The sequence below is a fragment of the Rhinoderma darwinii genome, chromosome 3, assembly GCF_050947455.1.
Source record: "Rhinoderma darwinii isolate aRhiDar2 chromosome 3, aRhiDar2.hap1, whole genome shotgun sequence".
NCBI lineage: Eukaryota > Metazoa > Chordata > Amphibia > Anura > Rhinodermatidae > Rhinoderma > Rhinoderma darwinii.
Genome location: NC_134689.1, coordinates 79,311,017 through 79,336,827, shown reverse-complemented (window position 1 = coordinate 79,336,827; position 25,811 = coordinate 79,311,017). Strand labels below are relative to the sequence as shown.

The window sequence follows — 25,811 nt, the reverse complement described above, 5'->3', positions numbered from 1 at the left end:
TGCCGACGCTGTGGCTGGGGATTCACATATATGGATAGTGACGTCAGGGTCTTCTCCTGGAGCGGGAGCCACAGCATCTGCAACGCTGGGGCTGGGGATTCTGCTTCAGGAGTTGCCCCTGATGTCACTGTCCATATATGGATAGTGATGTCAGGGGCTTCTCCTGGAGCGGAATCCCCAGCCAGCCGAGCGTCGGCAACACTCTGGTCGAAGATTCCGCTTCTAGAGGTAACCGCTGACGTCACTGTCCTTATACGGACTGTGGCATTAGGGGCTCCTGGAGGGAATCCCCGGCCACAGCGGCGGCAATTCTCTGGGTGGGGATTCCGCTGCTAAAGGGAGCTTCAGCGGCGCTATCTACAGGGGATGGTGGGTAGTGCTATGTACAGTGGGGGCGGTGCTATCTATAGGAGGGCACTGTGTGGTGTTATCTACAGGGAGCACTGTGTGGCGCTATCCACAGGGGGCGCTGTGTGGCACGATCTACATGGTGCTCTGTGTGAGGCTATGTACTGGGGGCTCTGTGCGGCGTTATGTACAGGGGCGCTGTGTGGGGTTATGTACACGAGGCGCTGTGTGGCGCTATCTACAGGGGGCGCTGTGTGGCGCTATCTACAGTGGGCTGTCTGACATTATCTACAGGGGGTACTGTGGCACTATCTACAGAGGGCACTGCGGCATTATCTACAGGGGGGTGTGGCACTATCTACAAATGGCACTGCATTATCATCTACAGGGGTGTGTGTGGCACTACACCGTGTTCCAAATTATTATGCACATTGGATTTAAGTGTCATAAACATTTAATTATTAGTTTTTCAATTAAACTCATGGATGGTATTGTGTCTTAGGCTGGGTTCACACGACCTATTTTCAGGCGTAAACGAGGCGTATTATGCCTCGATTTACGCCTGAAAATACGGCTCCAATACGTCGGCAAACATCTGCCCATTCATTTGAATGGGTTTGCCGACGGACCGTGCCGACGACTTGTAATTTACGCTTTGTCGTTTGACAGCTGTCAAACGACGACGCATAAAATGACTGCCTCGTCAAAGAAGTGCAGGACACTTCTTTGGACGTTTTTGGAGCCCGTTTTCTCATAGACTCCAATGAAAACAGCTCCAAAAACGGACGTAAAAAACGCCACGAAAAACGCAAGTTGCTCAAAAAACGTCTGAAAATCAGGGGCTGTTTTCCCTTGAAAACAGCTCCGTATTTTCAGTCGGAATTGCACCTGTGATAATTAGTTTTCCAGATGTGCCCAATCAAAGGAAAACTACTTAAGAAGGACGTTCCACATTATTAAGCAGGCCACAGGTTTCAAGCAATATGGGAATGAAAAAGGATCTCTCTGTAGCCGAAAAGCGTGAAATAGTGCAATACCTTGGACAAGGTATGAAAACATTGGATATTTCAAGAAAACTTAGGCGTGATCATCGTACTGTGAAAAGATTTGTGGCTGATTCAGAGCACAGACGGGTTCGTTCAGATAAAGGCATAATGAGGAAGGTTTCTGCCAGACAAATTAATAGGATTAGGAGAGCAGCTGCTAAAATGCCATTGCAAAGCAGCAAACAGGTATTTGAAGCCGCTGGTGCCTCTGGAGTCCTGCGAACCTCAAGGTGTAGGATCCTCCAGAGATTTGCAAGTGTGCATAAAGCTATTATTCGGCCACCCCTAAACAATGCTCACAAGCAGAAACGGTTGCAGTGGGCTCAGAAATACACGAAGACTAATTTTCAAACCGTGTTGTTTACTGATGAGTGCCGTGCAACCCTGGATGGTCCTGATGGATGGAGTAGTGGATGGTTGGTGAATGGCCACCATGTCCCAACAAGGCTGCGACGTCAGCAAGGAGGTGGCGGAGTCATGTTTTGGGCTGGAATCATGGGGAGAGAGCTGGTAGGCCCCTTTAGGGTCCCTGACGGTGTGAAAATGACCTCTACAAAGTACGTAGAGTTTATGACTGACCACTTTCTTCCGTGGTACAAAAAGAACCATGCTTTCTGTAGCAAAATGATCTTCATGCATGACAATGCACCATCTCATGCTGCAAAGAATACCTCTGTGTCATTGGCTGCTATGGGCATAAAAGGAGAGAAACTCATGGTGTGGCCCCCATGTTCCCCTGACCTCAACCCTATTGAGAACCTTTGGAGCATCCCCAAGCAAAATATCTATGAGGGATCTATGAGTAAAAGGAAGCATATAATAGAGAGAAATTAGCGCAGACATTTGACAATGTTACAGATTATGTGTTTGATGTTTTGAATGTAACTTCTGCATTTATTAGATAATTTAGATACAATAGAGTGAGATGTTTTGAATGCTGCCCAAGAGGGCATTTGCCAAGTAGTTGGCCCGGGATATTATATAGAGCTTTTTGGCATTATGCCGGTCAACTATGACATAGAGCAAGAGTGGCCAGATTGGTTGCCATGCCTAGACCCCTCTAACTGGAGCAACCCACTATCCTTCCACCAATACCCTCAAACCAGAGTGTACCACAGGTTGTATTATTATGTATTGCATTATATTTGCTTCTGAGCCTCATATTTTGAGGCCTGCCAAAACTCTTGCAATGCTTCGCAGCAAAGGCTCAAATAATTACCCACCAGCCTGGATCCTTTGATCAAATATGAGTGAAATGAGTATGGGTTAAGTAAGTCCACAAGGGGAGATAAGCCCTTCTTTAAATACCCCTCTTGGATACAAAATGTCCTCAAATAAACAAAAGGTGGGAAAAGTGATTAAAATAATGTTTAAATGATTTCATTTTGTGTAGCGGCCATCTTGTCTGGAGTCTTCATCTTGTTTCTTTTGTAATGAATAAGAAAGTCGTTGTTCCTTTAACCCCTTAATGACCAGCCTATTTTGGACCTTAATGACCAGGCCATTTTTTAAGTTTTTCCATCGTCGCATTCCAAGAGCTATAAAGTTTTTATTTTTGTGTCGAATTAGCTGTATAAGGTCTTGTTTTTTGCGGGACAAGTTGTACTTTTCAATAGCACCATTTTGGGGGACATATTATTTATTGATTAACTTTTATTAACTTTTATTTGGGGGGAAATCGAAAAAAACCTGAAATTTCGCCACTCTTTTTCGCGTCTTAAATCTACGCCGTTTACCGTGTGATATAAAGAACACAATAACTTTATTTAGCGGGTTGTTACGATTGCAACGATACCAAATTTGTATAGTTTTTGTATGTTTTACTACTGTTACACAGTAAAAACGCTTTTTTTTCAAAATTATTTGTTTTTGTGTCTCCATATTTGAAGAGCCGTAACGTTTTTATTTTTTCGCCGATGCGGTTGTATGAGGGCTTTTTTTTGCGGGAAGACATGTAGTTTTTATTGGTATCATTTTGGAGTAGATGCGACTTTTTGATCACTTTTTATCACATTTTTTTAAAGTCAGTATTCACAGAAAACAGCAATTTTTCCATAGTTTTTTATAAAAATTTTTACGGCGTTCACCGTGCGGGTTAAATAATGTAATAGATTTATAGTCGGGGTCGTTACGGACGCGGCGATACCAAATATGTGTAACTTTTTAACTTTATTTTTTTTTTTTAATAGTAAAGCATTTTGTGAGGGGAAAAGCTGGGTTTTTCATTTTTTTTCACATTTTTTTTAAATTAACTTTATTAAACTTTTTTTTCACTTTTTTACTAGTCCCATTAGGGGACTATAATATGCGATTCTGCGATCGCATTTATAATACACTGCAATACTTTTGTATTGCAGTGTATTACTGCCTGTCCGTTTAACACGGACAGGCATCTGCTAGGTCATGCCTGCGGCATGATCTAGCAGGCATTCACTCCAGGCAGACCTGGGGGCCTTTATTAGACCCCCGGCTGCCATTGGAGACACAGACACTCGGCGATCGTATCGCCGGGTGTCGGTGGGGGAGAGAGGGAGCTCCCTCCCTCTCTCCAAAACCACTCAGATGCGGTGCTCGCTATTGCGCACCGCATCTGAGGGGTTAAACGGGTGAGATCGATACTAATATCGATCTCACCCGGCAGAGCAGGGACGCTCCCAGCCCTCAACTGCCTCTAGCAGCTGAGAGCAGGGAGATTTGACAGCTCCCTGCTCTGTAAAATTATTCCGATGCCGCGACGTAAAAAGTCTATGGCATCGGAATAAGGCCCGTTAGTGACCGACGTAGAAACACGATGGGCCGGTCACTAACGGGTTAAGACAAGTTTGTATGTTTATCTTTGACCTTGGTTCCCATACGAGGCTTGGAAAGAAGGAACAGGGAGGGAGTGAGATGGGAGAAGGAGACACATTCACATATGCATGTGAGTATGTCTCCCCATCTTAAAAGAACGATCTATTATATCCTTGCCAAGAGAGATAAGCCACCTGAAACCCTGATGTATGAAGAATTAGAATAATGCATTTGAAATGTATTGTATGTCTATAATTGGCGGAATTTTAAATATTGTCACATTGCCTCTGACTGCTGAACCTCAAGCCTTCACCCCCTTTTGAATGATATTATTGTAATTGAGTTTGGCAATAAACCTCAGAGCAGTATTTTGAGCATACGTCAGCAGCGTCGGTGTGTCTAATTCCTCTCTCAATATATCAATAAAACATTATTTGGACCTGGATAAAATTACTGGAGGGCAGGTATCGGTTGACATACCCATTACAAATTTCAGTCTAATATATTTTGGCTCAGTTGTTGTGTCAACATACAGTTTCTTTGGTCAAGGTTTAACCCCTAAGGCCTCATGCACACTTCCATCACCGTTTTCTCTGCCGTTTTTGACGGATCCGTGTGTCCGTTTTTGTTTCCGTGTGCACTCCGTTTCCGTTCCGTGTTTCCGTTTTACACGGATGTTTTGGTTCCGTTTGGCTTCCGTTTAAAAAACGGATGTGAACTTCATTTGAACTTGTCACATGTCCCAGGAAACACCCATAGAAAGTTTACAAGAAGTTTTTGGTGCTGTTTTCTGTAGCTTTCAGAGCATAGAGAACAGTTTGAGATTACTCTGCTTGGCCTACTTTGGTTTTTTGGGTGTTTTGGAGTGAAAATATGAGCCTATCTTCAGGAATGAATGTTTACTGTAGTCTGTGAGTCTGAACTTTTGCTCACCCAGCCGTTGCTATGGCAACGGATCCGTCAAAAATGGACGGCACACGGAAGCCTTCCGTGTGCCATAATAGCACCATTTGTGGGTACATATAATTTTTTTATTAACTTTTATTAACTTTTTTTGGGGGATTATAAAAAAAACCTGAAATTCCATCATTGTTCTATGCGTTTTTAAATTGACGCCGTTCACTGTGCAGCGTAAATAACATGTTACCTTTATTTTATGGGTCGGTACGATTACGGCGATACCACATATGTAGAGTTTTTTTTATGTTTTATGACTTTTGCATAAAAACACTTTTGAACTAAAATTACTTGTTTTTGCATCGTCGCATTCCAAGAGCCGTAACTTTTTTATTTTTCCATCAATGTAGTGATTTTTTTGGGCTTGTTTTTTGCGGGACGAAACGTAGTTTTGATTGGTACTGTTTTGGGGTACATGGGACTTATTGATTCATTTTTATTATGACTTTTTTGGGGGGCGATGGAAAAAAATTGCAATTTCGCCATTGTTTTTGCGGTTTTTTTGTACGGTGTTCACCTTGCGGTTTAAATTACATATTAACTTTATTAATTGAGTCATTACGGTCGCGGCGATACCATATATGTGTACTTTTATTTATTTTTTTACACTTTTACTAAATAAAACCACTTTTTATGGGAGAAAATGGTTTTATTTATTTTTTTTACTGTCATTTTTATTGTTAATCTTTATTTCACATTTATTATTTATTTTATTAGTCCCATTAGGGGAGTTTACTGTGCGATCTTCAGATCGCTACTATAATGCTTTGGTATATTTCATATACCAGAGCATTATTGCCTGTCAGTGTAAATCTGACAGGCAATCTATTAGGACGTGCCTCCAGCACGTTCTAATAGGCATATGTCCTGGGCAGACCTGGGGGCTTTTATCAAGCCCCCGGCTGCCATGACACCCCATCGGAGACCCGCGATTGCATTTGCGGGCCGCCGATGGGTGACAGAGGGAGCGCACTCCTTCTGTAAACAAGTTAAATGCCGTGGTCGCTATTGACGGCGGCATTTAACAGGTTAAATGGCCGCGATTGAAGTAAACTTCGATCGCGGGTGTTGGAGCAGGAGCCCAGATGTCAGCAGAGCCCCGGCTCCAGCGTGCAGGACTTAGACTAGGCCAACGTGAAAAGGCGTCGGCCTAGCCTAAGGCCCCTTAGTGACCAACATGAAAAGGCGTATTGGTGGTCACTAAGGGGTTAATTAGGATTTTTATTTTTTTTTGCAATAAATATGTTGATAAAACAAGCAGCAAAGAGCATTTTCTATCACCATTTCATATAATTGCCCAAATAGCAAATACATAGTAGCCTAAGTGTTTTCTTCTGACATAGAACCTGTGGTACTATGTCTTTGGCTTTTCTAATAAGTGGAGAGTACAAGCACAGGATTCCACATCTCCATAAGTCCAATATATACACAAACTGTTATTTCTTATGTCTACAAACTCAAAGCAAATCAGTCGACAACATTGGAAACACAATACGAAATTTTAATTGTTAAATTTAGATTTATAAATCACAATTTATCGATAACGTCCAATCTTCTGCTACTTCAACCTAAATACTTGCAATGAAGGGAACAATTGAGCACACTGGTATAAATAAATGTTTCATCTTTACGTTGCTAACATCTACAAGATGACATGCATCATTGGATACAAATCTGTCTCAAACACATTCACAGTTAAGAAAATACTCTTTCAGAAAAATATTCAGGGGCACATTGTTAAAAAAAAAAAAAAAAAAACTTTTATAAATTTACCCATTAGGTTTTTTTGTTAGGTTATGAATTATTTATTATTCTTGTAGTATTAAAAAAATAGCAGTAGAAATAACTCACTATATGATACATATATCCAAGTGGTGTGATATTTTATATAATAAAGAATGAAAATAGTCACTTTCAATAATAAAAATAAGTTCTATTTTTGTTTATTTTACAATATAGTTAATATTCTTATCTTCTTGAGCATCACTCTGAAGGTACAGTTCTTTTACAAATTGCAGCATTACACTTGCTTGTTTTTTTCATTCTTCTTTTAGATTTTTGGAGATAATTTTATAAGCAATTTGAGCAGCCGCATTCCATGTGTCTGTCCAGTTCCTCCACAAAAGTTGTGCCATCTGTGCATTGGAAGGCATATTTCCGTCTCCTACTCCTAAGTGGCACGCAGCATTGCCCGTTGCTGCACTTTCCACTGCATTCTACACGTGGGACTTTTTGGGTCGTCACGCATGTATTGTAACCTTGATGTTTACGAATAGTCTCACGAATAATCTCACCTCGGCAGTGGTTCTCTATAAGAAGAAAAGTAGTTTGTTTAAAAGATGACGGTTTACAAGAAACTGACATTTTTTTATTTACATTTTAATTACTCTTAATTTGCCACACACAAAATGTATTCACTATAAAATTCAATATATAGTGGCCAAAAGCTCATGGATTCAGCTACCAGTGAACTTTAATCAAGATATTTCATTATTCACCTTCGCTCTATTGAAGATCTACACTCACTATTAAGTACTGTCAGGTTCATCATCTTTGACTGTATTTGTGTACATCTGCTTTCAGCAGGATCTCGATAGTGTAAATTGTATTTATTCCATTACTGCTTAGGCATCAAGATGAATATAACTGGATGAATACACCTTTGCAAGAATTTTTTTATTGCTACAAAAGGGAAGCAACTTTGCAAAAAATCTTGATTAAACTATCTTATAATCTGCTCCTATGCAGACTACAAACAAACCCTGTGTAGTCTGATCCTGCAGTCATGTGTTTCCATCTACCTCTTCTTTTCATATCTATATACTGCGCATCCGAGTAACAATTTGGGGGTGTTGTGCAAAGGGGCAAAATTTGCTCTGGGGCCCATAGAGCTCTAGTTACGCCAATTGACCTTTACACACTCAAAGTTTTTTTTTTTTTTGTTTTTTTTTTTTTTTTAAAACATAACATTTTTATTTAGAGAAAAATATAGGTATCGCATACATTTTTACATAAAACTGAATTCGGGACTTTCCCCACTGACAATAATTATAGAAAACAATTCATTGCCAGGATACAATCACACTGCACAAAGCTACCTTTTAACAAAAATGCTTAAAATAATGTGCAAAGATCAGTCATGAAGTTGTAGTAAATCCAAAACATATGCGTAGCATGAAGAGTAAAATTGTTAATCAGCAATGAAGAATAAAATCAAACAAAGAAAAACAAAAGAAACAAAACAGAACTAAACAAAGCTCACAAGATCTTAGAAATTAGGTATAGAAAGACTCTACATAATAGCGAGAGGAAATCCATTTATCCCAAAGACGACATTGTGACACATGGGTTCTTGGCATGAAAATTGTTCTTTCCATAATACAAGTAAGGTTGACATACTGAAACACCTCAGTTAACGTAGGAGTGGAGATTTTCTTCCAATACTTAGCTACAAGAATTCTTGCAGAACATAACACATGAAAAAGAATCGTCTTGTCATGAGAATGAAAATCAGCTAACCCTACATTAAGTAGGGCTAGTTCAGGAGTGCAGTGCAACGGGTACTGTAGGACAGTCAACAATAATTTATCAATTTTACCCCAAAAAAGCTTGTATGACCGGACAGTACCAAAAAATATGTTTAAGAGTCCCCACATTCAAACAGCATCTCCATCAGACTTGGGAAGAATTGGGATATATCAAAGATAGGCGGTGAGGTGTCAGGCACCATCTATATAAAAAATTTCTAGGGGCTTCCAAATGATGAGTAGGTTTGGACAGTTGAGGGGCCAGTGAGAAAGTGGATTCCCAATCCACACTATCCTGAGGTAAGGATAAATCTAGCTCCCACCGCTTAATACACTGGAGAGCCGTCTGTTGTAAAATACCCAAAACAGCCAAATATGCCTTAGAAACCCCTTTGGCAGTTTTTGAATACTGAAAAAAAACAACGAATTCATAAAGGGATTTAGAAGGAGAACTTCTGCTAACCCCAAGCAAGAAATGACGAATCCGGACAAAATTCAGTTGTTGGTATGTGATATTTAGCAACAAGCTCTGCAAAAGTAGATAGAACACCCCCACTCCAAACGTCATTGATGGTTTTAATATCATTTGCTTCCCAAATGGATAAGTTCAAATCAGGTATCAATTGTGAAATGGTCTGAATAGTCATTTCAGACTATCTCAGTGGAAAGAGAGCTTTCCTGACCACCATCGATTTCCACGAACATAGAGCAGTCTTAAAAGTTAAAGGTGGAGTAAGAATTGTCAAGTGAACAGCTGCAGCCCATAAGTACCTAGAGAATCAAAGTACCCACAAGTACCTTCAATAATGACCCAATGTTTTGGATGTGTGGGGTTCAACCACTGTCGTAATTGATCCAAAATACAAGAATGATAATAAGCTGCAATATGGGGAAATCCCAACCCCCCTTCAGCTATAGGAAGGTATAAAACCTGAATAAGCAACCCTAGCTTTTTGTTTTTTCCATACATATTTAGCTAAAAGATTCTGAAGTTTGAAACAGGAACCCAGATAGGCAAGTTCCTAAACAAATAAAGAATTTTAGGTAAAATCAACATTTTGAGAGCTGCAATGCGTCCTTCCCACGAAATGTCAAACCGAAGGTGATCATCAAGCTCCCTCTCCAACTGAGTAAGTAAAGGGGGATAGTTAAGAGCATAGATCCGCGAAACAGGATATGTTAACTGAAGCCCTTGAGAAGTCCAATTAAAGGAATAGTGTCCAAAAATTTTTTTTTTAACATCAGTTTGATTTTAGTCTTTTATTAAAAACGTTTATATTTATTTGTGTGTTTGTGCTTTGCTTTTTTTTATTTTTACACTTTTTCTTCCCTATGGCGGCTGCCATTTTTTACTCCATTTCTGTATGTGTCGATTAACGACACATACAGACATGGAATACGGCAGCTCCAGTCCCAGTGAATGGGAACGGGGCCCGTTCCATCCACTATGGTGTACGCCGTCTGTGTGGGAACGGCGCATGCGCCGCTCCCACACATTCAAAGTTGAACTGTGCGCCGTCAGGCACGATTTTCCTGTGGACCGGAAGTCGCGGCCGGACAGTAAGATTACTACTTCCGGTCGCGGCTTCCGGACTTGTGCACATGAAGCAGCGGCAGCAGACGGAGCGGACGGACCGGAGGGAGCGGCGGCGACTGGAGCAGGTAAGTGATTTCTATGTATGTTCGTGTTTCAGTGTGTGTTTACTACTGTATGTAAACCTACTACACTGTGTGTTAGCTCAAAAAATGGCGACACACAGTGTAGGAGGTTTGACCGTTCAATCCCCTCGTTTCTCCCGGCACTAGCCAGGATAAAGGAGGGGGGGATTCTGAGAGCTCACTAGAGCGAGGGATTTTTTCCCAATTTTGCAGCATAAAGCAATGTGGTTGCTTTACCACATGCAATGCTGCAATTTTGGGAATTGCTCCATCTAGTGACCAGCACTGGGAAATATTATAAATTAGAATCTAATTTATAATATTTCCTGACTCGTGAAAAAAATAAAAAAAATTACAACAATGTTTAATCACCCACACACTAATTGTTTAACAAAAAAACAAACACATTTTTTGCTAGCAACACATTCCCTTTAAAGTTATATGAATTCTGCAAAATATGTACATCATTAGGAGATAAACCCATACTCATAATCTGTGACTTACTTTCATTCAATTTGTAATGAGAGACAGCACTAAAATTCTTCAGAATTGACATAATATGAGGGAGGGAGACACATGAATAAGACAACACCATAAGTACATCGTCAGCAAAAAGCCCAATTTTGTGTTCATTTCTACCTATAACCATTTCTACCTTATACCTCTAACTATAGTAATTCCCTGTATTTCTGGTGCCGATTTGATAACCTCCGCCAATGGTTCCATCACAAGAGTAAAAATCAACGGGGAAAGTGGACACCCTTGGCGAGTACCATTAGATATGGAGAACGGAATGGACTGGTAACCTGAAGCCAATACAGTAGCTGAAGGATGAGTATACAATGCCATAATGGTGTCTCGGGCTTTCCCAATAATACCAAATTTGGCAAGAACAGCATCCAAATAACCCCAATGCACTGCATCCAAAGAAAAGAGCAAAGAAGGCGTCTGACGGCACCCCACCCAGTCTATGAGGTCTACAAAACGCCTAGCACCATCCACCAAAGATCTCTGTTTAATAAACCCAACCTGATCCTGATGAATCAAATGTGAAAGCACGGAAGACAAACAGAGGGCCAGAATTTTGGAGTACAATTTTAAATCAGTATTAAGTAAGCTGATGGGCCTAAAATTTTGCGGTCTATCTGCAGGTTTACCCAGCTTAGGCAATGTGATAACTGTGGCCCAGAACATTTCCGGGGGGAAGCGACCAGTGGAATGTATATGAGTAAAAATTGGAGACGTTGTGGGGCGAGAATGGATCTAAACTTTTTATAATAATCGTTAGTAAGACCATCAGGACCAGGAGATTTCTTAGATTTCAAAGTAGCTATAGCGTCCATTATTTCTAGAAGTTGAAAGGGCTGGGATAAAGCAGTCAATTGAGATAGCGTAATTTTTGGGAGACAGATAGAAGCCAAAAAAATCAGCAATATCCGTGGAGGAAGGTTGAGGGACATCAGGATCTTGGTTTAAGTTGTAAAGGGAAGAGTAATATTGTGCCTGGGAATTTGCAATATCTTGAGGGTTAAATATAATATTTTGCGGGTTATAGAGAAATGGAATTCCAGCTTTAAAAGCTTGGTGTTTCAATTATTGCGCTAAAAGGGCACCCGCTTTATTACTATGCCTGTAATATTTAACTTTTAATCTGCGCAGAGCCGTATCATACGTGTAGTTGAGTATGAAGGTGACTAAGCAACTGAGACCTATCCGCACATGCCGTACCCTTATTTAACTGTGTAAGACAAAGAATTTCATGTAATAATTGAAGACGTTTAGCGTCCCTAATTTTCTTATCTTTAGCTGCTAAGCTAAGGAAATTACACCTCATAAAGGCCTTATGGGCACACCATACCATTGTGGGAGTAACGGCAGGAGTCACATTAAATCTAAAGAACTCTTCTATAGTAGAAATATGAGAATCCTGGTATTTAGGAGATTGCAATATAAAATGATTAACCCTCCAGGAAATGAGGGGGGTGTATTAAAGTTTTCTGACACCGACATTGAAATGGGCACATGATCTGACCAAGTAATTAGACCTATTTGAGACGAGGAAACCCTATCAAACAAAGGTTTATCCACAAAAAACATATTGATTCTTGAATAAGTACCGTGAGGATGTGAAAAGAATGTAAAATCCTTCTCATTTAAATGTTGCAAGCGCCAAACATCCATCAAACCTTCTTTAGACATTACCTGAAACAAATCAGAGTGAGAATGCGTGGCTCCTGGAGCTGTGGAGTCCAGAGAAGGCCACATGACTTTATTATAATCTCCTACCAACACAAGATGCCCACATTGGAACTTCTGAATCAATTTAAGCAATTTGTTGGTAAATCGAATTTGATGAGTGCTTGGCACATACACATTAAAAATAGTATATTGCACATTATTCAATTGACAGATAAGAATAATATAACGCCCCTCTGAGTCAATATGAACAAGATTCTGAACAAATGCAATCGAATGGTTAATTACTATGGAAACTCCCCTTTTCTTAGAGACAGCCGGAGCCGTGTAGACATGAGGAAAGTGTTTAAGCTTAAAGAGGCCCTGTCACCAGATTATAAATGCCCTATCTCCTACATAATCTGACCGGCGCTGTAATGTAGATCACAGCAGTGGTTTTTAGAAAAACGATCATTTTTGAGCAAGTTATGACCTATTTTAGATTTATGCTGCACAATCACACTGTAACAATGGCTGTAACAATGAGAAGTGTATGACGCTGATTGGTCACTAATTGGTCAGTGTCATACACTTCTCTCCACAACGCCCACTTGGTAAAAAGTTAAAACACGCCCAGTTGTCTATTAACCCCTTAGTGTCTAAGCCTATTTTGGCCTTGTGGACACAGCCGATTTTTGCAAATCTGACATGTGTCACTTTATGTGGTAATAACTCCAGAATGCTTTTGCCTATCCAAGCGATTCTGAGATTGTTTTCTCGTGACATGTTGTACTTTATGATACTGAAAAAATTGTCGTTAAATTCAATATTTATTTGTAAAAAACACCAAAATTTAGAGAAAATTTGCAAAAATCTGCATTTTTCTAAATTGTAATGTATCTGCTTGTAAAACAGATAGTAATACCACACAAAATAGTTACTAGTTAACATTTCCCATATGTCTGCTTTATGTTTGCATCTTTTTTTGAACGTCCTTTTATTTTTCTAGGACATTACAAGGCTTAGAACTTTAAATAGAATTTCTCGCATTTTCAAGAAAATTTCAAAAGGCTATTTTTTCAGGGACCAGTTCAGTTCTGAAGTGGCTTTGAGGGCCTTATATATTAGAAAGTCCCATAAATCACCCCATTTTAAAAACTGCACACCTCAAAGTATTCAAAATAGCATTCAGAAAGTATTTTAACCCTTTAGGCATTTCACAGGAAATAAAGCAATGTAGAGGTGAAATTTACAAATTTCAATTTTTTTTTTGTGAAATTCATTTGTAATACATTTTTTCTGTAACATAGAAGGTTTTACGAGAGAAACGTAAATCACTACTTATTGCCCAGATTCTGCAGTTTTTAGAAATATCCCACATGTGGCACTAGTGCGGTAATGGACTGAAACACAGGCCTCCGAAGCAAAGGAGCACCTGGTGGATTTTGAGGCCTCTATTTTATTAGAATATATTTTAGACACCATGTCAGGTTTGAAGAGGTCTTGTGGTGCCAAAACCGTGGAAACCCCCCAAAAGTGACCCCATTTTGCAAACTACACCCCTCAAGGATTTTTTCAAGAGGTATAGTGAGCATTTTTAGCCCACAGGTTTTTTTGCTAAATTTATTGGAACTGGTCTGTGAAAATGAAAATCTACTTTTTTTCTGAAAAAACATACGTTTTAGTTTTTACAAGGAATAAAGGAGAAAAAGCACCCCAACATTTGTAAAGCAATTTCTCCGGATTACGGCAATACCCCATATGTGGTAATAAACTGCTGTTTGGACCCACGGCACGCCTCAGAAGGGAACGAGGGCCATTTGGATTTTGGAGCGCAGATTTTGCTGGAATGGTTTTCGGTGCAATGTCGTGTTTGCAAAGCCCTGGAGGGACCATAACAGTGGAAACTCCCCAAAAGTGACCCCATTTTGGAAACTACACCCCTCAAGGAATTTTTCTAGGGGTATAGTTAGCATTTTGACCCTACACGGTTTTTGCTGAATTTACGGGAATTATGCAGTGAAATTGAAAATCTAAATTTTTTCTAATGTAGTTTTAGCTCAGATTTTTTCATTTTTACAATAGATAAAGGAGAAAAAACACCCCAATATTTGTAAAGCAAACTCTTCTGAGCACAGCAATACCCCATATGTGGTAATAAACTGCTGTTTGGACACATAGTTACATAGTTAGTACGGTTGAAAAAAGACACATGTCCATCAAGTTCAACCAAGGGATGGGAAAGGGGAAGTGGGATGGGAAAGTAAAAATTTCTACACATAGGAGTTAATATTTTTTTGTTCTAGGAAATTATCTAAGCCTTTTTTAAAGCCATCTACTGTCCCTGCTGTGACCAGCTCCTGCGGTAGGCTATTCCATAGATTCACAGTTCTCACAGTAAAGAAGGCTTGTCGCCTCTGCAGGTTGAACCTTTTTTTCTCCAGACGGAGGGAGTGCCCCCTTGTTTTTTGAGGGGGTTTTACATGGAACAGGATTTCACCATATTTTTTGTATGCGCCATTCATATATTTATATAAGTTAATCATGTCCCCCCTTAGTCGTCTTTTCTCAAGGCTAAATAGGTTTAGTTCTTTTAATCTTTCCTCATAACTTAGATTCTCCATGCCCCTTATTAGCTTCGTTGCTCTTCTTTGTATTTTTTCCAACTCCAGGGCATCCTTTCTATGAACTGGAGCCCAGAACTGGACTGCATATTCTAGATGAGGCCTCACTAATGCTTTGTAAAGTGGTAATATTACATCCCTGTCCCGCGAGTCCATGCCTCTCTTGATACACGACAATATTTTGCTGGCCTTTGAAGCAGCTGATTGACACTGCATGCTGAAATTTAGTTTATGATTTACAAGTACACCCAGATCCTTCTCAACAATTGACTCCCCCAGTGAAGCTCCCCCTAGGACATATGATGCTTGCAGGTTTTTCGTACCCAGATGCATAACTTTACATTTATCTACATTAAACTTCATTTGCCAAGTGGACGCCCAAACACTTAGTTTGTTTAAATCTGCCTGCAATTCAAACATCTTCCATAGTCTGAACTATATTGCATAGCTTGGTGTCATCTGCAAAAATAGAAATAGTGCTATTAATCCCATCCTCTATATCATTAATAAATAAGTTGAATAATAGTGGTCCCAGCACTGAACCCTGGGGTACACCACTTATAACTGGGGACCATTCAGAGTAGGAATCATTGACCACAACTCTCTGGTACGGTCCTTGAGCCAATTCTCAATCCAATTACAAACTATACTTTCTAAACCTATAGTCCTTAATTTACCCATTAGATGTCTATGAGGGACAGTGTCAAATGCCTTTGCAAAGTCCAAAAACACTATATCCACAGCGGCCCCTCTGTCTAGGCTTCTGCTTACCTCTTCATAAAAACAGATTAGGTTAGTTTGACAACTTCTGTCCTTAGTAAAACCGTGCTGGCTGTCACTTATAATGCTATTTATTGTCACATAATCCTGTATATAGTCCCTCAATAGCGGGACACATGGCGGAAGTTAGAAAGGACGGAGCGCCATTTGACTTTTGGAGCTCAAGTTTTGCTGGAATGGTTTGCGGCCCCATGTCACATTTGCAAAGTCACTGAGGGGCCAAAATAGTGCAAATCCGGCAAAAGTGACCCCATTTGGGAAACTATACCCCTTGTGGAATTTATCTAGCGGTATAGTGAGCATTTTGACACCACAGTTTTTTTGCTGAATTATGCAGTGAAAATGAAAATCTACATTCTTTCCACTAAAATGTTGAATTTTTTTCATTTTCACAAAGAATAAAGGAGAAAAAGCACCCCAACAATTGTAAACCAATTTCTCCCGAGTACGGTAATACCCCACATGTGGTCATAAACTGCTGCTTGGATACACCACAGGACTCAGAATGGCAGGAGTGCTACTTGGCATGTAGATTTTGGTTGATTGTTTTTTGGGCGCCATGTCGCATTTGCAGAGCCCCTGAGGTACCCGTACAGTAGAAAACCCTGAGAAGTGACTCCATTTTGGAAACTATACCCCTCAGGGTAATCATCAAGGGGTGTACTGAGCATTTTGATCCCACAGGTGTTTCATAGATTGTATTAGAATGAGGCAGTATGAAAATTAAAAGTTATTTATTTTTCCCCAAAATATGTAGTTTTGCACCCAATTTTTTTTCCACAAGGGGTAATAGGAGAAAAAACAACACATAATTTGTTACCCAATTTCTCCCGAGTACGGTAATACCCCATGTGTGGCCCTAAACTGCTGTTTGAGCACATGGCAGAGCTCAAAATGGAAGGAGTGCCATGTGGCTTTTAGAGCACAGATTTTGCTGGACTGGTGTATGGGCGCCATGTCGCATTTGCAGAGCTCCCTTAGGTACCAGAGTAGAGTGTAAAACCCTGAGAAGTGACCACATTTTGTAAACTACACCCCTCAAGGCATTTATCATTTGCCTGGACATATGACAGGGCTTAGGAGTGAAAGGCGCATGCGAGACCTATTTTGGTGATTTTCGCAGCATTAGCCCACAATGGCAGGGCTCTGGGGTCAAATAGTAAAACAAACCCCCAAGTAGTGACCCCCATTTTGGAAACTGCACCCCTGAAGGCATTTTATTAACGGGTGTAGTGAGCATTTTGACCACACAGGTTTTTTTTTTCTATAATAAATGAACAGCGATTCTGGAATAGTTTTTTATGAATTTTTTTTACGGTGTTCACCATACGGGTAAAATAGCATTATATTTTTATCGTTTGGGTCATTACGGACGCGGGGATACCACATATGTGTACTTTTTTTAATGTTTTTTTGTTTTTCCTATAATAAAAGACTTATTATAGGAAAAAAGGCTGTTATAGTGTTTTTTGAAACTTATTTTTTTTAACTTTTTTACAACATTTTTATTAACTTGTTTTACCTTTTTTTTGTGTCCCACTAGGGAACTTGAAGGCATGGAGCCCTGATCGCTATTGTAATACACTGCACTACCTACATAGTGCAGTGTAATAGAGCTGTCAGCTATTCACTGACAGCAAGCCTATTAGGCTTCGCCTCCCGGCGGGACCTAATAGGCTTCCGTACTAGGAAGCGATTGTTAGGCTACGGTTGCCATAGCAACCATCGCAACACCCGCGGGTGCCGATGGTTGTCATTAGCAACCATAGCGTGCGATCTAATCACTTAGATGCAGCGATAGCTGCATCTAAGGGGTTAATCGGCCGGATCGGAGCCTAGCTCCGGTCCTGGCCGTTAGAGCACGATGTCAGCTGTGACAAACAGCTGACACCCGTGCCCGTGGCAACCATCGTGGTTGCCGACAGGCTACAAGACACTTCGATGCATCGATCGCGTTGATCGATGCATCGAAGGAGTTAATTGGCCGGATCGGAGCCTAGCTCCGGTCCTGGCCGTTGCAGAGGGGTGACGGACATCTGATTACCGGCGGTGATAGCGCTGGCTCAAGCTGAGCCAGCGCCATCACATACACCACGTCATGGAGCTGTGATTGGTCAGTCTGCTTTGACTGACCAATCACAGCGATCGCCGGCAGGAGACCGCTATGAATGGTCCCCTGCCGTCTTACTGTGCCGGTCAACTGTCATAAACAGTTGACGGCACAGTTCTGTCACCTTGTCCTTTGACAGGGTGACAGTTTTTAGCCAGGACGCTCCTGTACGTCCCTGTGCCTTAAAGCACTTCAATGAAGGACGTACCGGTGCGTCCTGGGGTTAAGAAAGTCATTAGCATAAATCTAAAATAGGTCATAACTTGCTCAAAAATTATCGTTTTTCTAAATAAAAAACACTGCTGTAATCTAGATTACAGCACCGATCAGATTATGTAGAAGATAGGGCACTTATAATGTGGTGACAGAGCCTCTTTAAGCCTAAAAATATCTGAATGATTCAAATGTGTCTCTTGCAAACAAAGCACAGAAGCTTGCCACTCAAAGCTTTATTATTGTGTTTACGCCAGTCTCAACAGAAACCAAGCTGAAGTACGTATGATGCAACAAATTTATTAATTAAGAGGCACACACCAGTGGTCCGTGCACCACTGAGTAAAATTATGGCAGCCAGGAGCTGGCATAGAGTTCTCTTATAATTTAGGTCTAAATTATAGTAAGTATAATGTAATGACATATGGTTTGCACTTATCTGTATTCACCATTGGGGATGGTGAGAAACTTTTCCTAGAGACAGTGTTGAATTTTTATCCGAACTATACAGTGTGTAGCCCCATTGCATATAATCTTATAAATTATAGTAAATCTGTTAAACTTCGTCCATTTGAAAAAGTGTAGAGAGCGGTGGAAATGGGCCAAAAATCAAAAATTTTTTGCAATTTTTCAATGACCGAAAACTGGTGTAGAAAAGTTGAAATATTCCACACATGCTGCTCATCTCCTTTTACCTTTGTTAATTCTCTTATATAGACTGACATAGTATTGCACCTCTGGATAAGATGTCAACTCTATGTAATTCACAGTGAACTTCACTTCAACATGTTGCTTCTTTCTGCTCAGCACTTGCACTGTAAATTGTTAAAACGTCACTATATTTTCAGGTGACCTTTCAGAATCAGCCATCATGTGTATGTACATGAAAAATAACACTATTTCTGAGCATTATAGGATTTGTGGCTGGCATTTTTCACAAGTTTTCCCAGACAGTAAAAATACACATCAACGCCTGAACGGAGCCCTGACGCAGATGTTAACGAAGCCTTAGTGAAGATGGATTTATACAGCTTCCATTGAGCTATGGAGTAAGCTTATATTCTCTCCTAATGGTGGTTCTGCAAAGGTTGCATTTGTTTATGTATATATATATATATATATATTTCAGTTGCTCACCTTTGTCACAATTCTCTCCACTAAAGTTGGGTTCACATGCACAGTACGGCTCCCGACTCTCTGAGATCCGACACTGTCCATGATTACACTTGAGATTTCGGCAGGTGATGGAGGACTCATTCTTCTTATCACAGTACATGCCAGTATAGCCTTCTGTACACATGCACATGTATCCATTTTCAGCGCCAACACAAGATCCATGTACACACCTGAAACACAACAAAAATTATCTTTGAGGAACACTAATTCCACATTGCTCCACAGTTGGAAAAGTAGCATCTTCTAAAATTGCAAATAAACAAAACAAATTAACAAACCATGAGACAGAAGGAGATATATCCCTGCCAATACGAGTTTACAATCTAAATGGAATAATGTCAATGGGCCAAGTTCCCATAATGATTAAATGTGATGTGCCAATGCAGTAACCCCCAGAAGTCAGTTTTCTCATAGGCAGGGGAAATGAATGGCCCACCATGTAATACAGGGTCATTTCGAGTCTACCAGAGCGAGAGTAGCTCAGGCTAATAGACGGTTACAATATGGGACAACCATTTAATGTTCAGTAAAAAGCTTTACAGAGCTCATGTGGCACAAGGATAAGGAAAAAGGTCCAAACACAAAACAAAATAAAGTATTTTGGCTCTGAACTTACTTGTGGTTCTCACACGGGTTTCCAACTTCCTGGTCACATAAAGGTCCAGTCCATCCTGGATTGCATTCACATATAACGCTAGCTTTTTCCATAGAGCGGCAAGAGCCATGCTTACATATATTGCATGATTTGCATCCAGGAAACACCCCAATTGACACCGGAGGCAGGTCTCGGAAGTCTTGCAATTCATTGTTAATTCGTACATCATGTATACACCCATTAAAACCAATAGGAATGCGGTCTGTTCTCTGGCGTATAGATGATATTCCTGAAGTGGGTGGAACGCCTGTAGAAAGATAAATCACATTTCTTTAGTTTTGTAGTTTTCATTGCTGTCAAACATGTAACGCAACATCTAATGCAAATAATTACTGCCCATTTGTGTGTAAGCGGCGTTCATTAACTAAAATGTAAAGCTAACATTTCTTTGACCAACCAAATTGAAAGCATTTTTTTATATACACATATTAAACGGAAAACTTGCGCTAACAAATTCTTGTTGTATCCAGGGGTCCCAAGATAAGCAATTGCCAACAAATTATGGCCACATAGAACTACATATGGTGGAACATGTATAAAGACTAGGTCAGACAAAAGAGGAAAGCAATTCGGATCCAACTTCCATTTTTCTCAGCGCAGTTTAGAAAAAGATAGGAGTTGCTATGGGAAACTACATAAATATGATATATAAATATATTTTTTAAGATGTTATCGATTGATATTGTTCCACATAAAACACTGATACGTAAAATAAACTCTCTTCAGTCGGGGGTTCCATGTTGGAGAGACATTGGCTGCAATAGATCCTTCATTTCTCTATTACTTTAAAGGCTATGTCAATCCAGATGTGATTGAAAACAGGTGGATTATGCCTGTCAGCAGGGCCACACCTGCCACGAGGCGAAATGAGCTTCTCGCCTCAGATGGCAGGGTACAGCATTTCTAAGGGGATGGCACCGCAGCTAAGAACTGCTGTCTGTCTCCCCTTCCAGGTATCAGCAGCTGTAGTCTGTGCTGCAGTCTTAATAAAACTACCTCTGTTCCGTTAAAAGCTTCCACTCCAGCCCCTTTTCCCTACTCTTCACATGAACTGTAGCTTCCTCCTGCGCTGTAATATGATACAGCCCAGCAGTCGGGATGAGAGGGAGGCTGCGAGGAGAGTGTCTGCGGGCACAGTGTCGGGCTGTGAGCAGAAGAAATGCTGGAGTGAAGGCTTTCACCCCATCAAGCTGCTGAACTTTTGGGTTTCTTCTACAACTGTCCTACATAAAAAGTGCTTGTGTGTGTGTTTACAATGTATATGTGTATAATGTGTTTATATTTGCATATTAGTGTGTGTTTGTAATGTGTACATGTACATGTACATAATTGTTTTTATAAAGAAGTTTGATGTGTACATGTATATAACATGTGTGTGATGTGTACATGTATATAACGTGTATATGATGTGTAAATGCATATAGCGTGTGTGATGTGTACATGTATATAACGTGTGTGTGATGTGTACATGTATCTAACTTGTGTGTGATGTGTACATGTATCTAACTTGTGTGTGATGTGTACATGAATATAAATTGTGTGTGATGTGTACATGTATATAAATTGTGTGTGATGTGTACATGTATATAACGTGTATGTGATGTGCACATGTATATTACGTGTGTGTGATGTGTACATATATATAATGTGTGTGTGATGTGTACATGTATATAACGTGTGTGTGATGTGTACATGTATATAAAGTGTGTTTGATGTGTACATGTATATAAAACGTGTGTGATGTGTACATGTATATAAAGCGTGTGTGATGTGTACATGAATATAAAGTGTGTGTGATGTGTACATGTATATAAATTGTGTGTGATGTGTACATGTATATAAATTGTGTGTGATGTGTACTGTGTACATGTATATAACGTGTATATGATGTGTAAATGCATATAACGTGTGATGTGTACATGTGTATAACGTGTGCATGATGTGTACATGTATATAACGTGTGTGTGATGTGTACGTGTATATAACGTGTGTGATGTATACTTGTATATAAAGTGTGTGTGATGTATACTTGTATATAAAGTGTGTGTGATGTATACTTGTATATAAAGTGTGTGTTTCTATGTTTTATGTCCATACCATGCAGAACTCTATAGTTGTATATGTATTTTACTGGTACAGTATATGGAGGGATTAGGGTACAGACACACATAGTAGCTGCTGTCTAACAACAATACAGCTGCAAACCGCGCCAACATGCTGTATTCCCACAAGTCAGTGCAGTTTTATTATGATTTTTAATATCCATGCGGTTTTTGCAGGTAACATTGCTGTTTTGCAAACATTATCAATCATTTGAAAACCGCCCGACTTGTTGTAAAACTGCATGTGCTACGTGTTGTACTGGCCAATTGTTGTTACGATCGGATTGTTAGCATTAAACCAGTGTTTCTCAAGGTGCGGTACACGTACCACAAAGGGTACATCCACAGGGAGTATGTTACATAGTTACATCGTTAGTACGGCTGAAAAAAGACACATGTCCATCAAGTTCAACCAAGAAAACATAAAAAGTTGCTTTACCGTTCAAAGCTGATTTTTAATTTGTTAGGAAATGATTGATGTGTGATCCGACATATTTACAGAGTAAGGGTAAGGACACACAGGGCGGATATGTTGCGTAAAAGTACACAGCGCATCCGTCCTGGAAACTACAGCGAATTCCACCCAAAAAAAAACGCACCGAATTGTGGTGCAGTTTTTCAGGCGGAATCTCTGGTGCGGAAATACTGCAAGAGAAAAAAAAAAGTTTATACTTATACCACTCGGTCCTTGTCATGGCGACGTGTCCCTCTGCTCTCAGTACAGCCCGGCCTCCTGGCATGACACTGCAGCCCATGTAACCGCTGCAGCCTTTTATTGGCTGCAGCAATCACATGTGATGAAACGTCATCCCAAGGGACACTGAGCTGTACTCAGAGCAGAGGATCGCATCACTATGCCAACAGCTGGGGGTAAATACGAACCTTTTTATATGAAAGTACCCTAAACGTTATAGCTCATAAACAGGGGCCCACACGGCCTACAATGGCAAATGCACCATTGCCTTGTATTCCATGGGAACGCACTAGTGCAGCGCCATGTACTCTGCCCGGCTTCACCGCGCATGCCAGGGGAGTACAATTCAACGGTGCATCCGGAAGGGTTGGAGGGGGCTGGTAGTGATGTAGAACAGACAGGGGGATGTCAATCAAGATCTGGGGAGGGCCATTTAAATTTTCGCCTCAGAAACACGCAGGATCCGCTGCCACCGAAGCGGTCAGTCCCGCTGACCTGACGGATTCAGGTTTAAATGCAAGATACAGAGAAGCTTTATCTCAAAAAGTAAAAAACATTTTTTCTTTTTTTATAAAAAAAAAACAATTAAGAAGTTGCTTAAAACACCATGATACATTGTTTTATAAAAAAAGAAAAAAAGTGTTCAAAGGTTTACATAGCCTTTAAACTATTAGTTCCTTGTAGAAGAGGTTTAGGGCTGCAATACATCCACTAGTGACACTTGAAAATTGCAGAGAGCTGAAATGGTAGTAAATTGTTAATGAATTTGTGTGTGATTGAGCCTTTTTTTTATGGAATAACTTATTCCTTCTGCTACAAATAGTACAACGATCTCCCGATCATTGGATTGTGTCATCAAACAGGGATGTGTATGGCAAGTATTACGTATACAAGATTAGCAAGGTAGATTATGATGGATCACAATTAAAATGATACATAGTTTCTCGTCCAGCTGCTGCTCCCTAAATCACATAACACAACCGGCATACCTCCCAACCGTCCTGGATTCAGCAGGACAGTCCCAGATTTCGGGTGTTGTCCCTCTGTACCGGGCGGCCGGTTGTATGTCCCGGACTCGCGTTAATTGTATCTGCGTCCCCACCTGACGGGGCATTATAGCGTATGGTGGCAGCTGAGGGGGCATTATACTCTATGGTGGGATCTAAAGGGGCATTATACTGTATGGGATAGCTATGGGGGCATTATACTGTATGGTGGCAGCTGAGGGGGCATTTTATTGTATGGTGGGAGCTAAAGGGGAATTATACCGTATGGGCAGCTAAGGGGGCATACTGTATGGAGCAGCTATGGGTACATTATACTGTATGGGGGAAGCTATAGGGGCATTATACTGTACGGTGGCAGCTGTGTGGGCATTATACTGTATGGTGGCAGTTATGGGGGCATTATACTGTATGGTGGCAGTTATGGGGGCATTATACTGTATGGGGCAGATATGGGGCATTATACTGTATAGGAGCAGCTATGGGGTATTATACTGTATGGGGAAATCTGTGGGCATTATGCAGTATGGGGCAGCTATGGGGGCATTATACCGTGTGGGCATCTTTGTGGGCATTATGCTGTATGGGGAAGCTATGGAGAATTATGCCGTATGGGGGAATTTGGCCATTATACTGCATGGGGGCTTCTGTGTGTGCATTAAACTGAATAATGGCATCTGTATGGGCATTATACTGTATGGGCGCATCTGTGTTGGCTTTATACTGTATGGGTGCATTATACTGTATGGTGGCAGCTGTGGGGGCATTATACTGTTTGGGGCATTATACTGTATAGGGGCAGCTAGAGGGCATTGTACTGTATGGTGGGAGCTAAAGGGGCATTATACTGTATGGGGTAGCTATAGGGGCATTATAATGTATGGTGGCTGCTGAGAGGGCATTATAGTGTATGGTGGCAGCTGAGGGGGCATTATATTGTATGGTGGGAGCTAAAGGGGCATTATACTGTATGGGGCAGCTAAGGGGGCATCATACTGTATGGAGCAGCTATGGGGCATTATACTGTATGGAGCAGCTATGGGGGCATTATACTGTATGGTGGCAGCTGTGTGGGCATTATACTGTATGGTGGCAGTTATGGGGGCATTATACTGTATGGAGCAGCTATGGGGGCATTATACTGTATGGTGGCAGCTGTGTGGTCATTATACTGTATGGTGGCAGTTATGGGGGCATTATACTGTATGGGGCAGATATGGGGCATTATATTGTATAAGAGCAGCTACGGGGCATTATACTATATAAGGGGCGATTATGGGGGCATTATACTGTATGGGGAAATCTGTGTGGACATTATGCTGTATGGGGCACCTTTGTGGGCTTTATGCTGTATGGGGCAGCTATGGAGCATTATGCTGTATGGGCGAATTTGGCCATTATACTGCATGGGGGCATCTGTGTGGGCATTATACTGTATGGGGGCATCTGTGTTGGTTTTATACTGTATGGGGGCATCTGTGTTGGCTTTATACTGTATGGGTGCATCTATACTGTATGGTGGCAGCTTTGGGGGCATTATATACTGTATGGGGGCAGCTATAGGGCATTATACTGTATGGTGGGAACTAAAGGGGCATTATATTGAATGGGGTAGCTATAGGGGCATTATAATGTATGGTGGCCGCTGAGAGGGCATTATAGTGTATGGTGGCAGCTGAGGGGGCATTATATTGTTTGGGGCATTATACTGTATAGGGGCAGCTAGAGGGCATTATACTGTATGGTGGGAGCTAAAGGGGCATTATACTGTATGGGGCAGCTAAGGGGGCATTATACTGTATGGGGCAGCTAAGGGGGCATCATACCGTATGGAGCAGCTATGGGGCATTATACTGTATGGAGCAGCTATGGGGGCATTATACTGTATGGTGGCAGTTATGGGGGCACTATACTGTATGGGGCAGATATGGGGCATTATATTGTATAAGAG

The 25,811-nt window shown here is 40.8% G+C and overlaps 1 protein-coding gene across 1 annotated transcript in view; it reads right to left on the bottom strand.

Annotated features, from left to right (window-relative positions):
• Window positions 1–6,628: 6,628 nt before the first annotated feature.
• SLIT3 (slit guidance ligand 3) overlaps window positions 6,629–25,811 on the bottom strand; it is a 761,836-nt gene continuing 742,653 nt past the window's right edge. The window contains exons 34-36 of the mRNA XM_075856411.1: window positions 20,022–20,307; window positions 19,367–19,575; window positions 6,629–7,450 (exon numbers count right to left, since the gene is read on the bottom strand). Of these exons, the coding sequence (XP_075712526.1) occupies window positions 7,212–7,450; window positions 19,367–19,575; window positions 20,022–20,307 (734 nt within the window). The 3' untranslated portion in view covers window positions 6,629–7,211. The remainder of the gene's footprint in view (window positions 7,451–19,366; window positions 19,576–20,021; window positions 20,308–25,811) is intronic.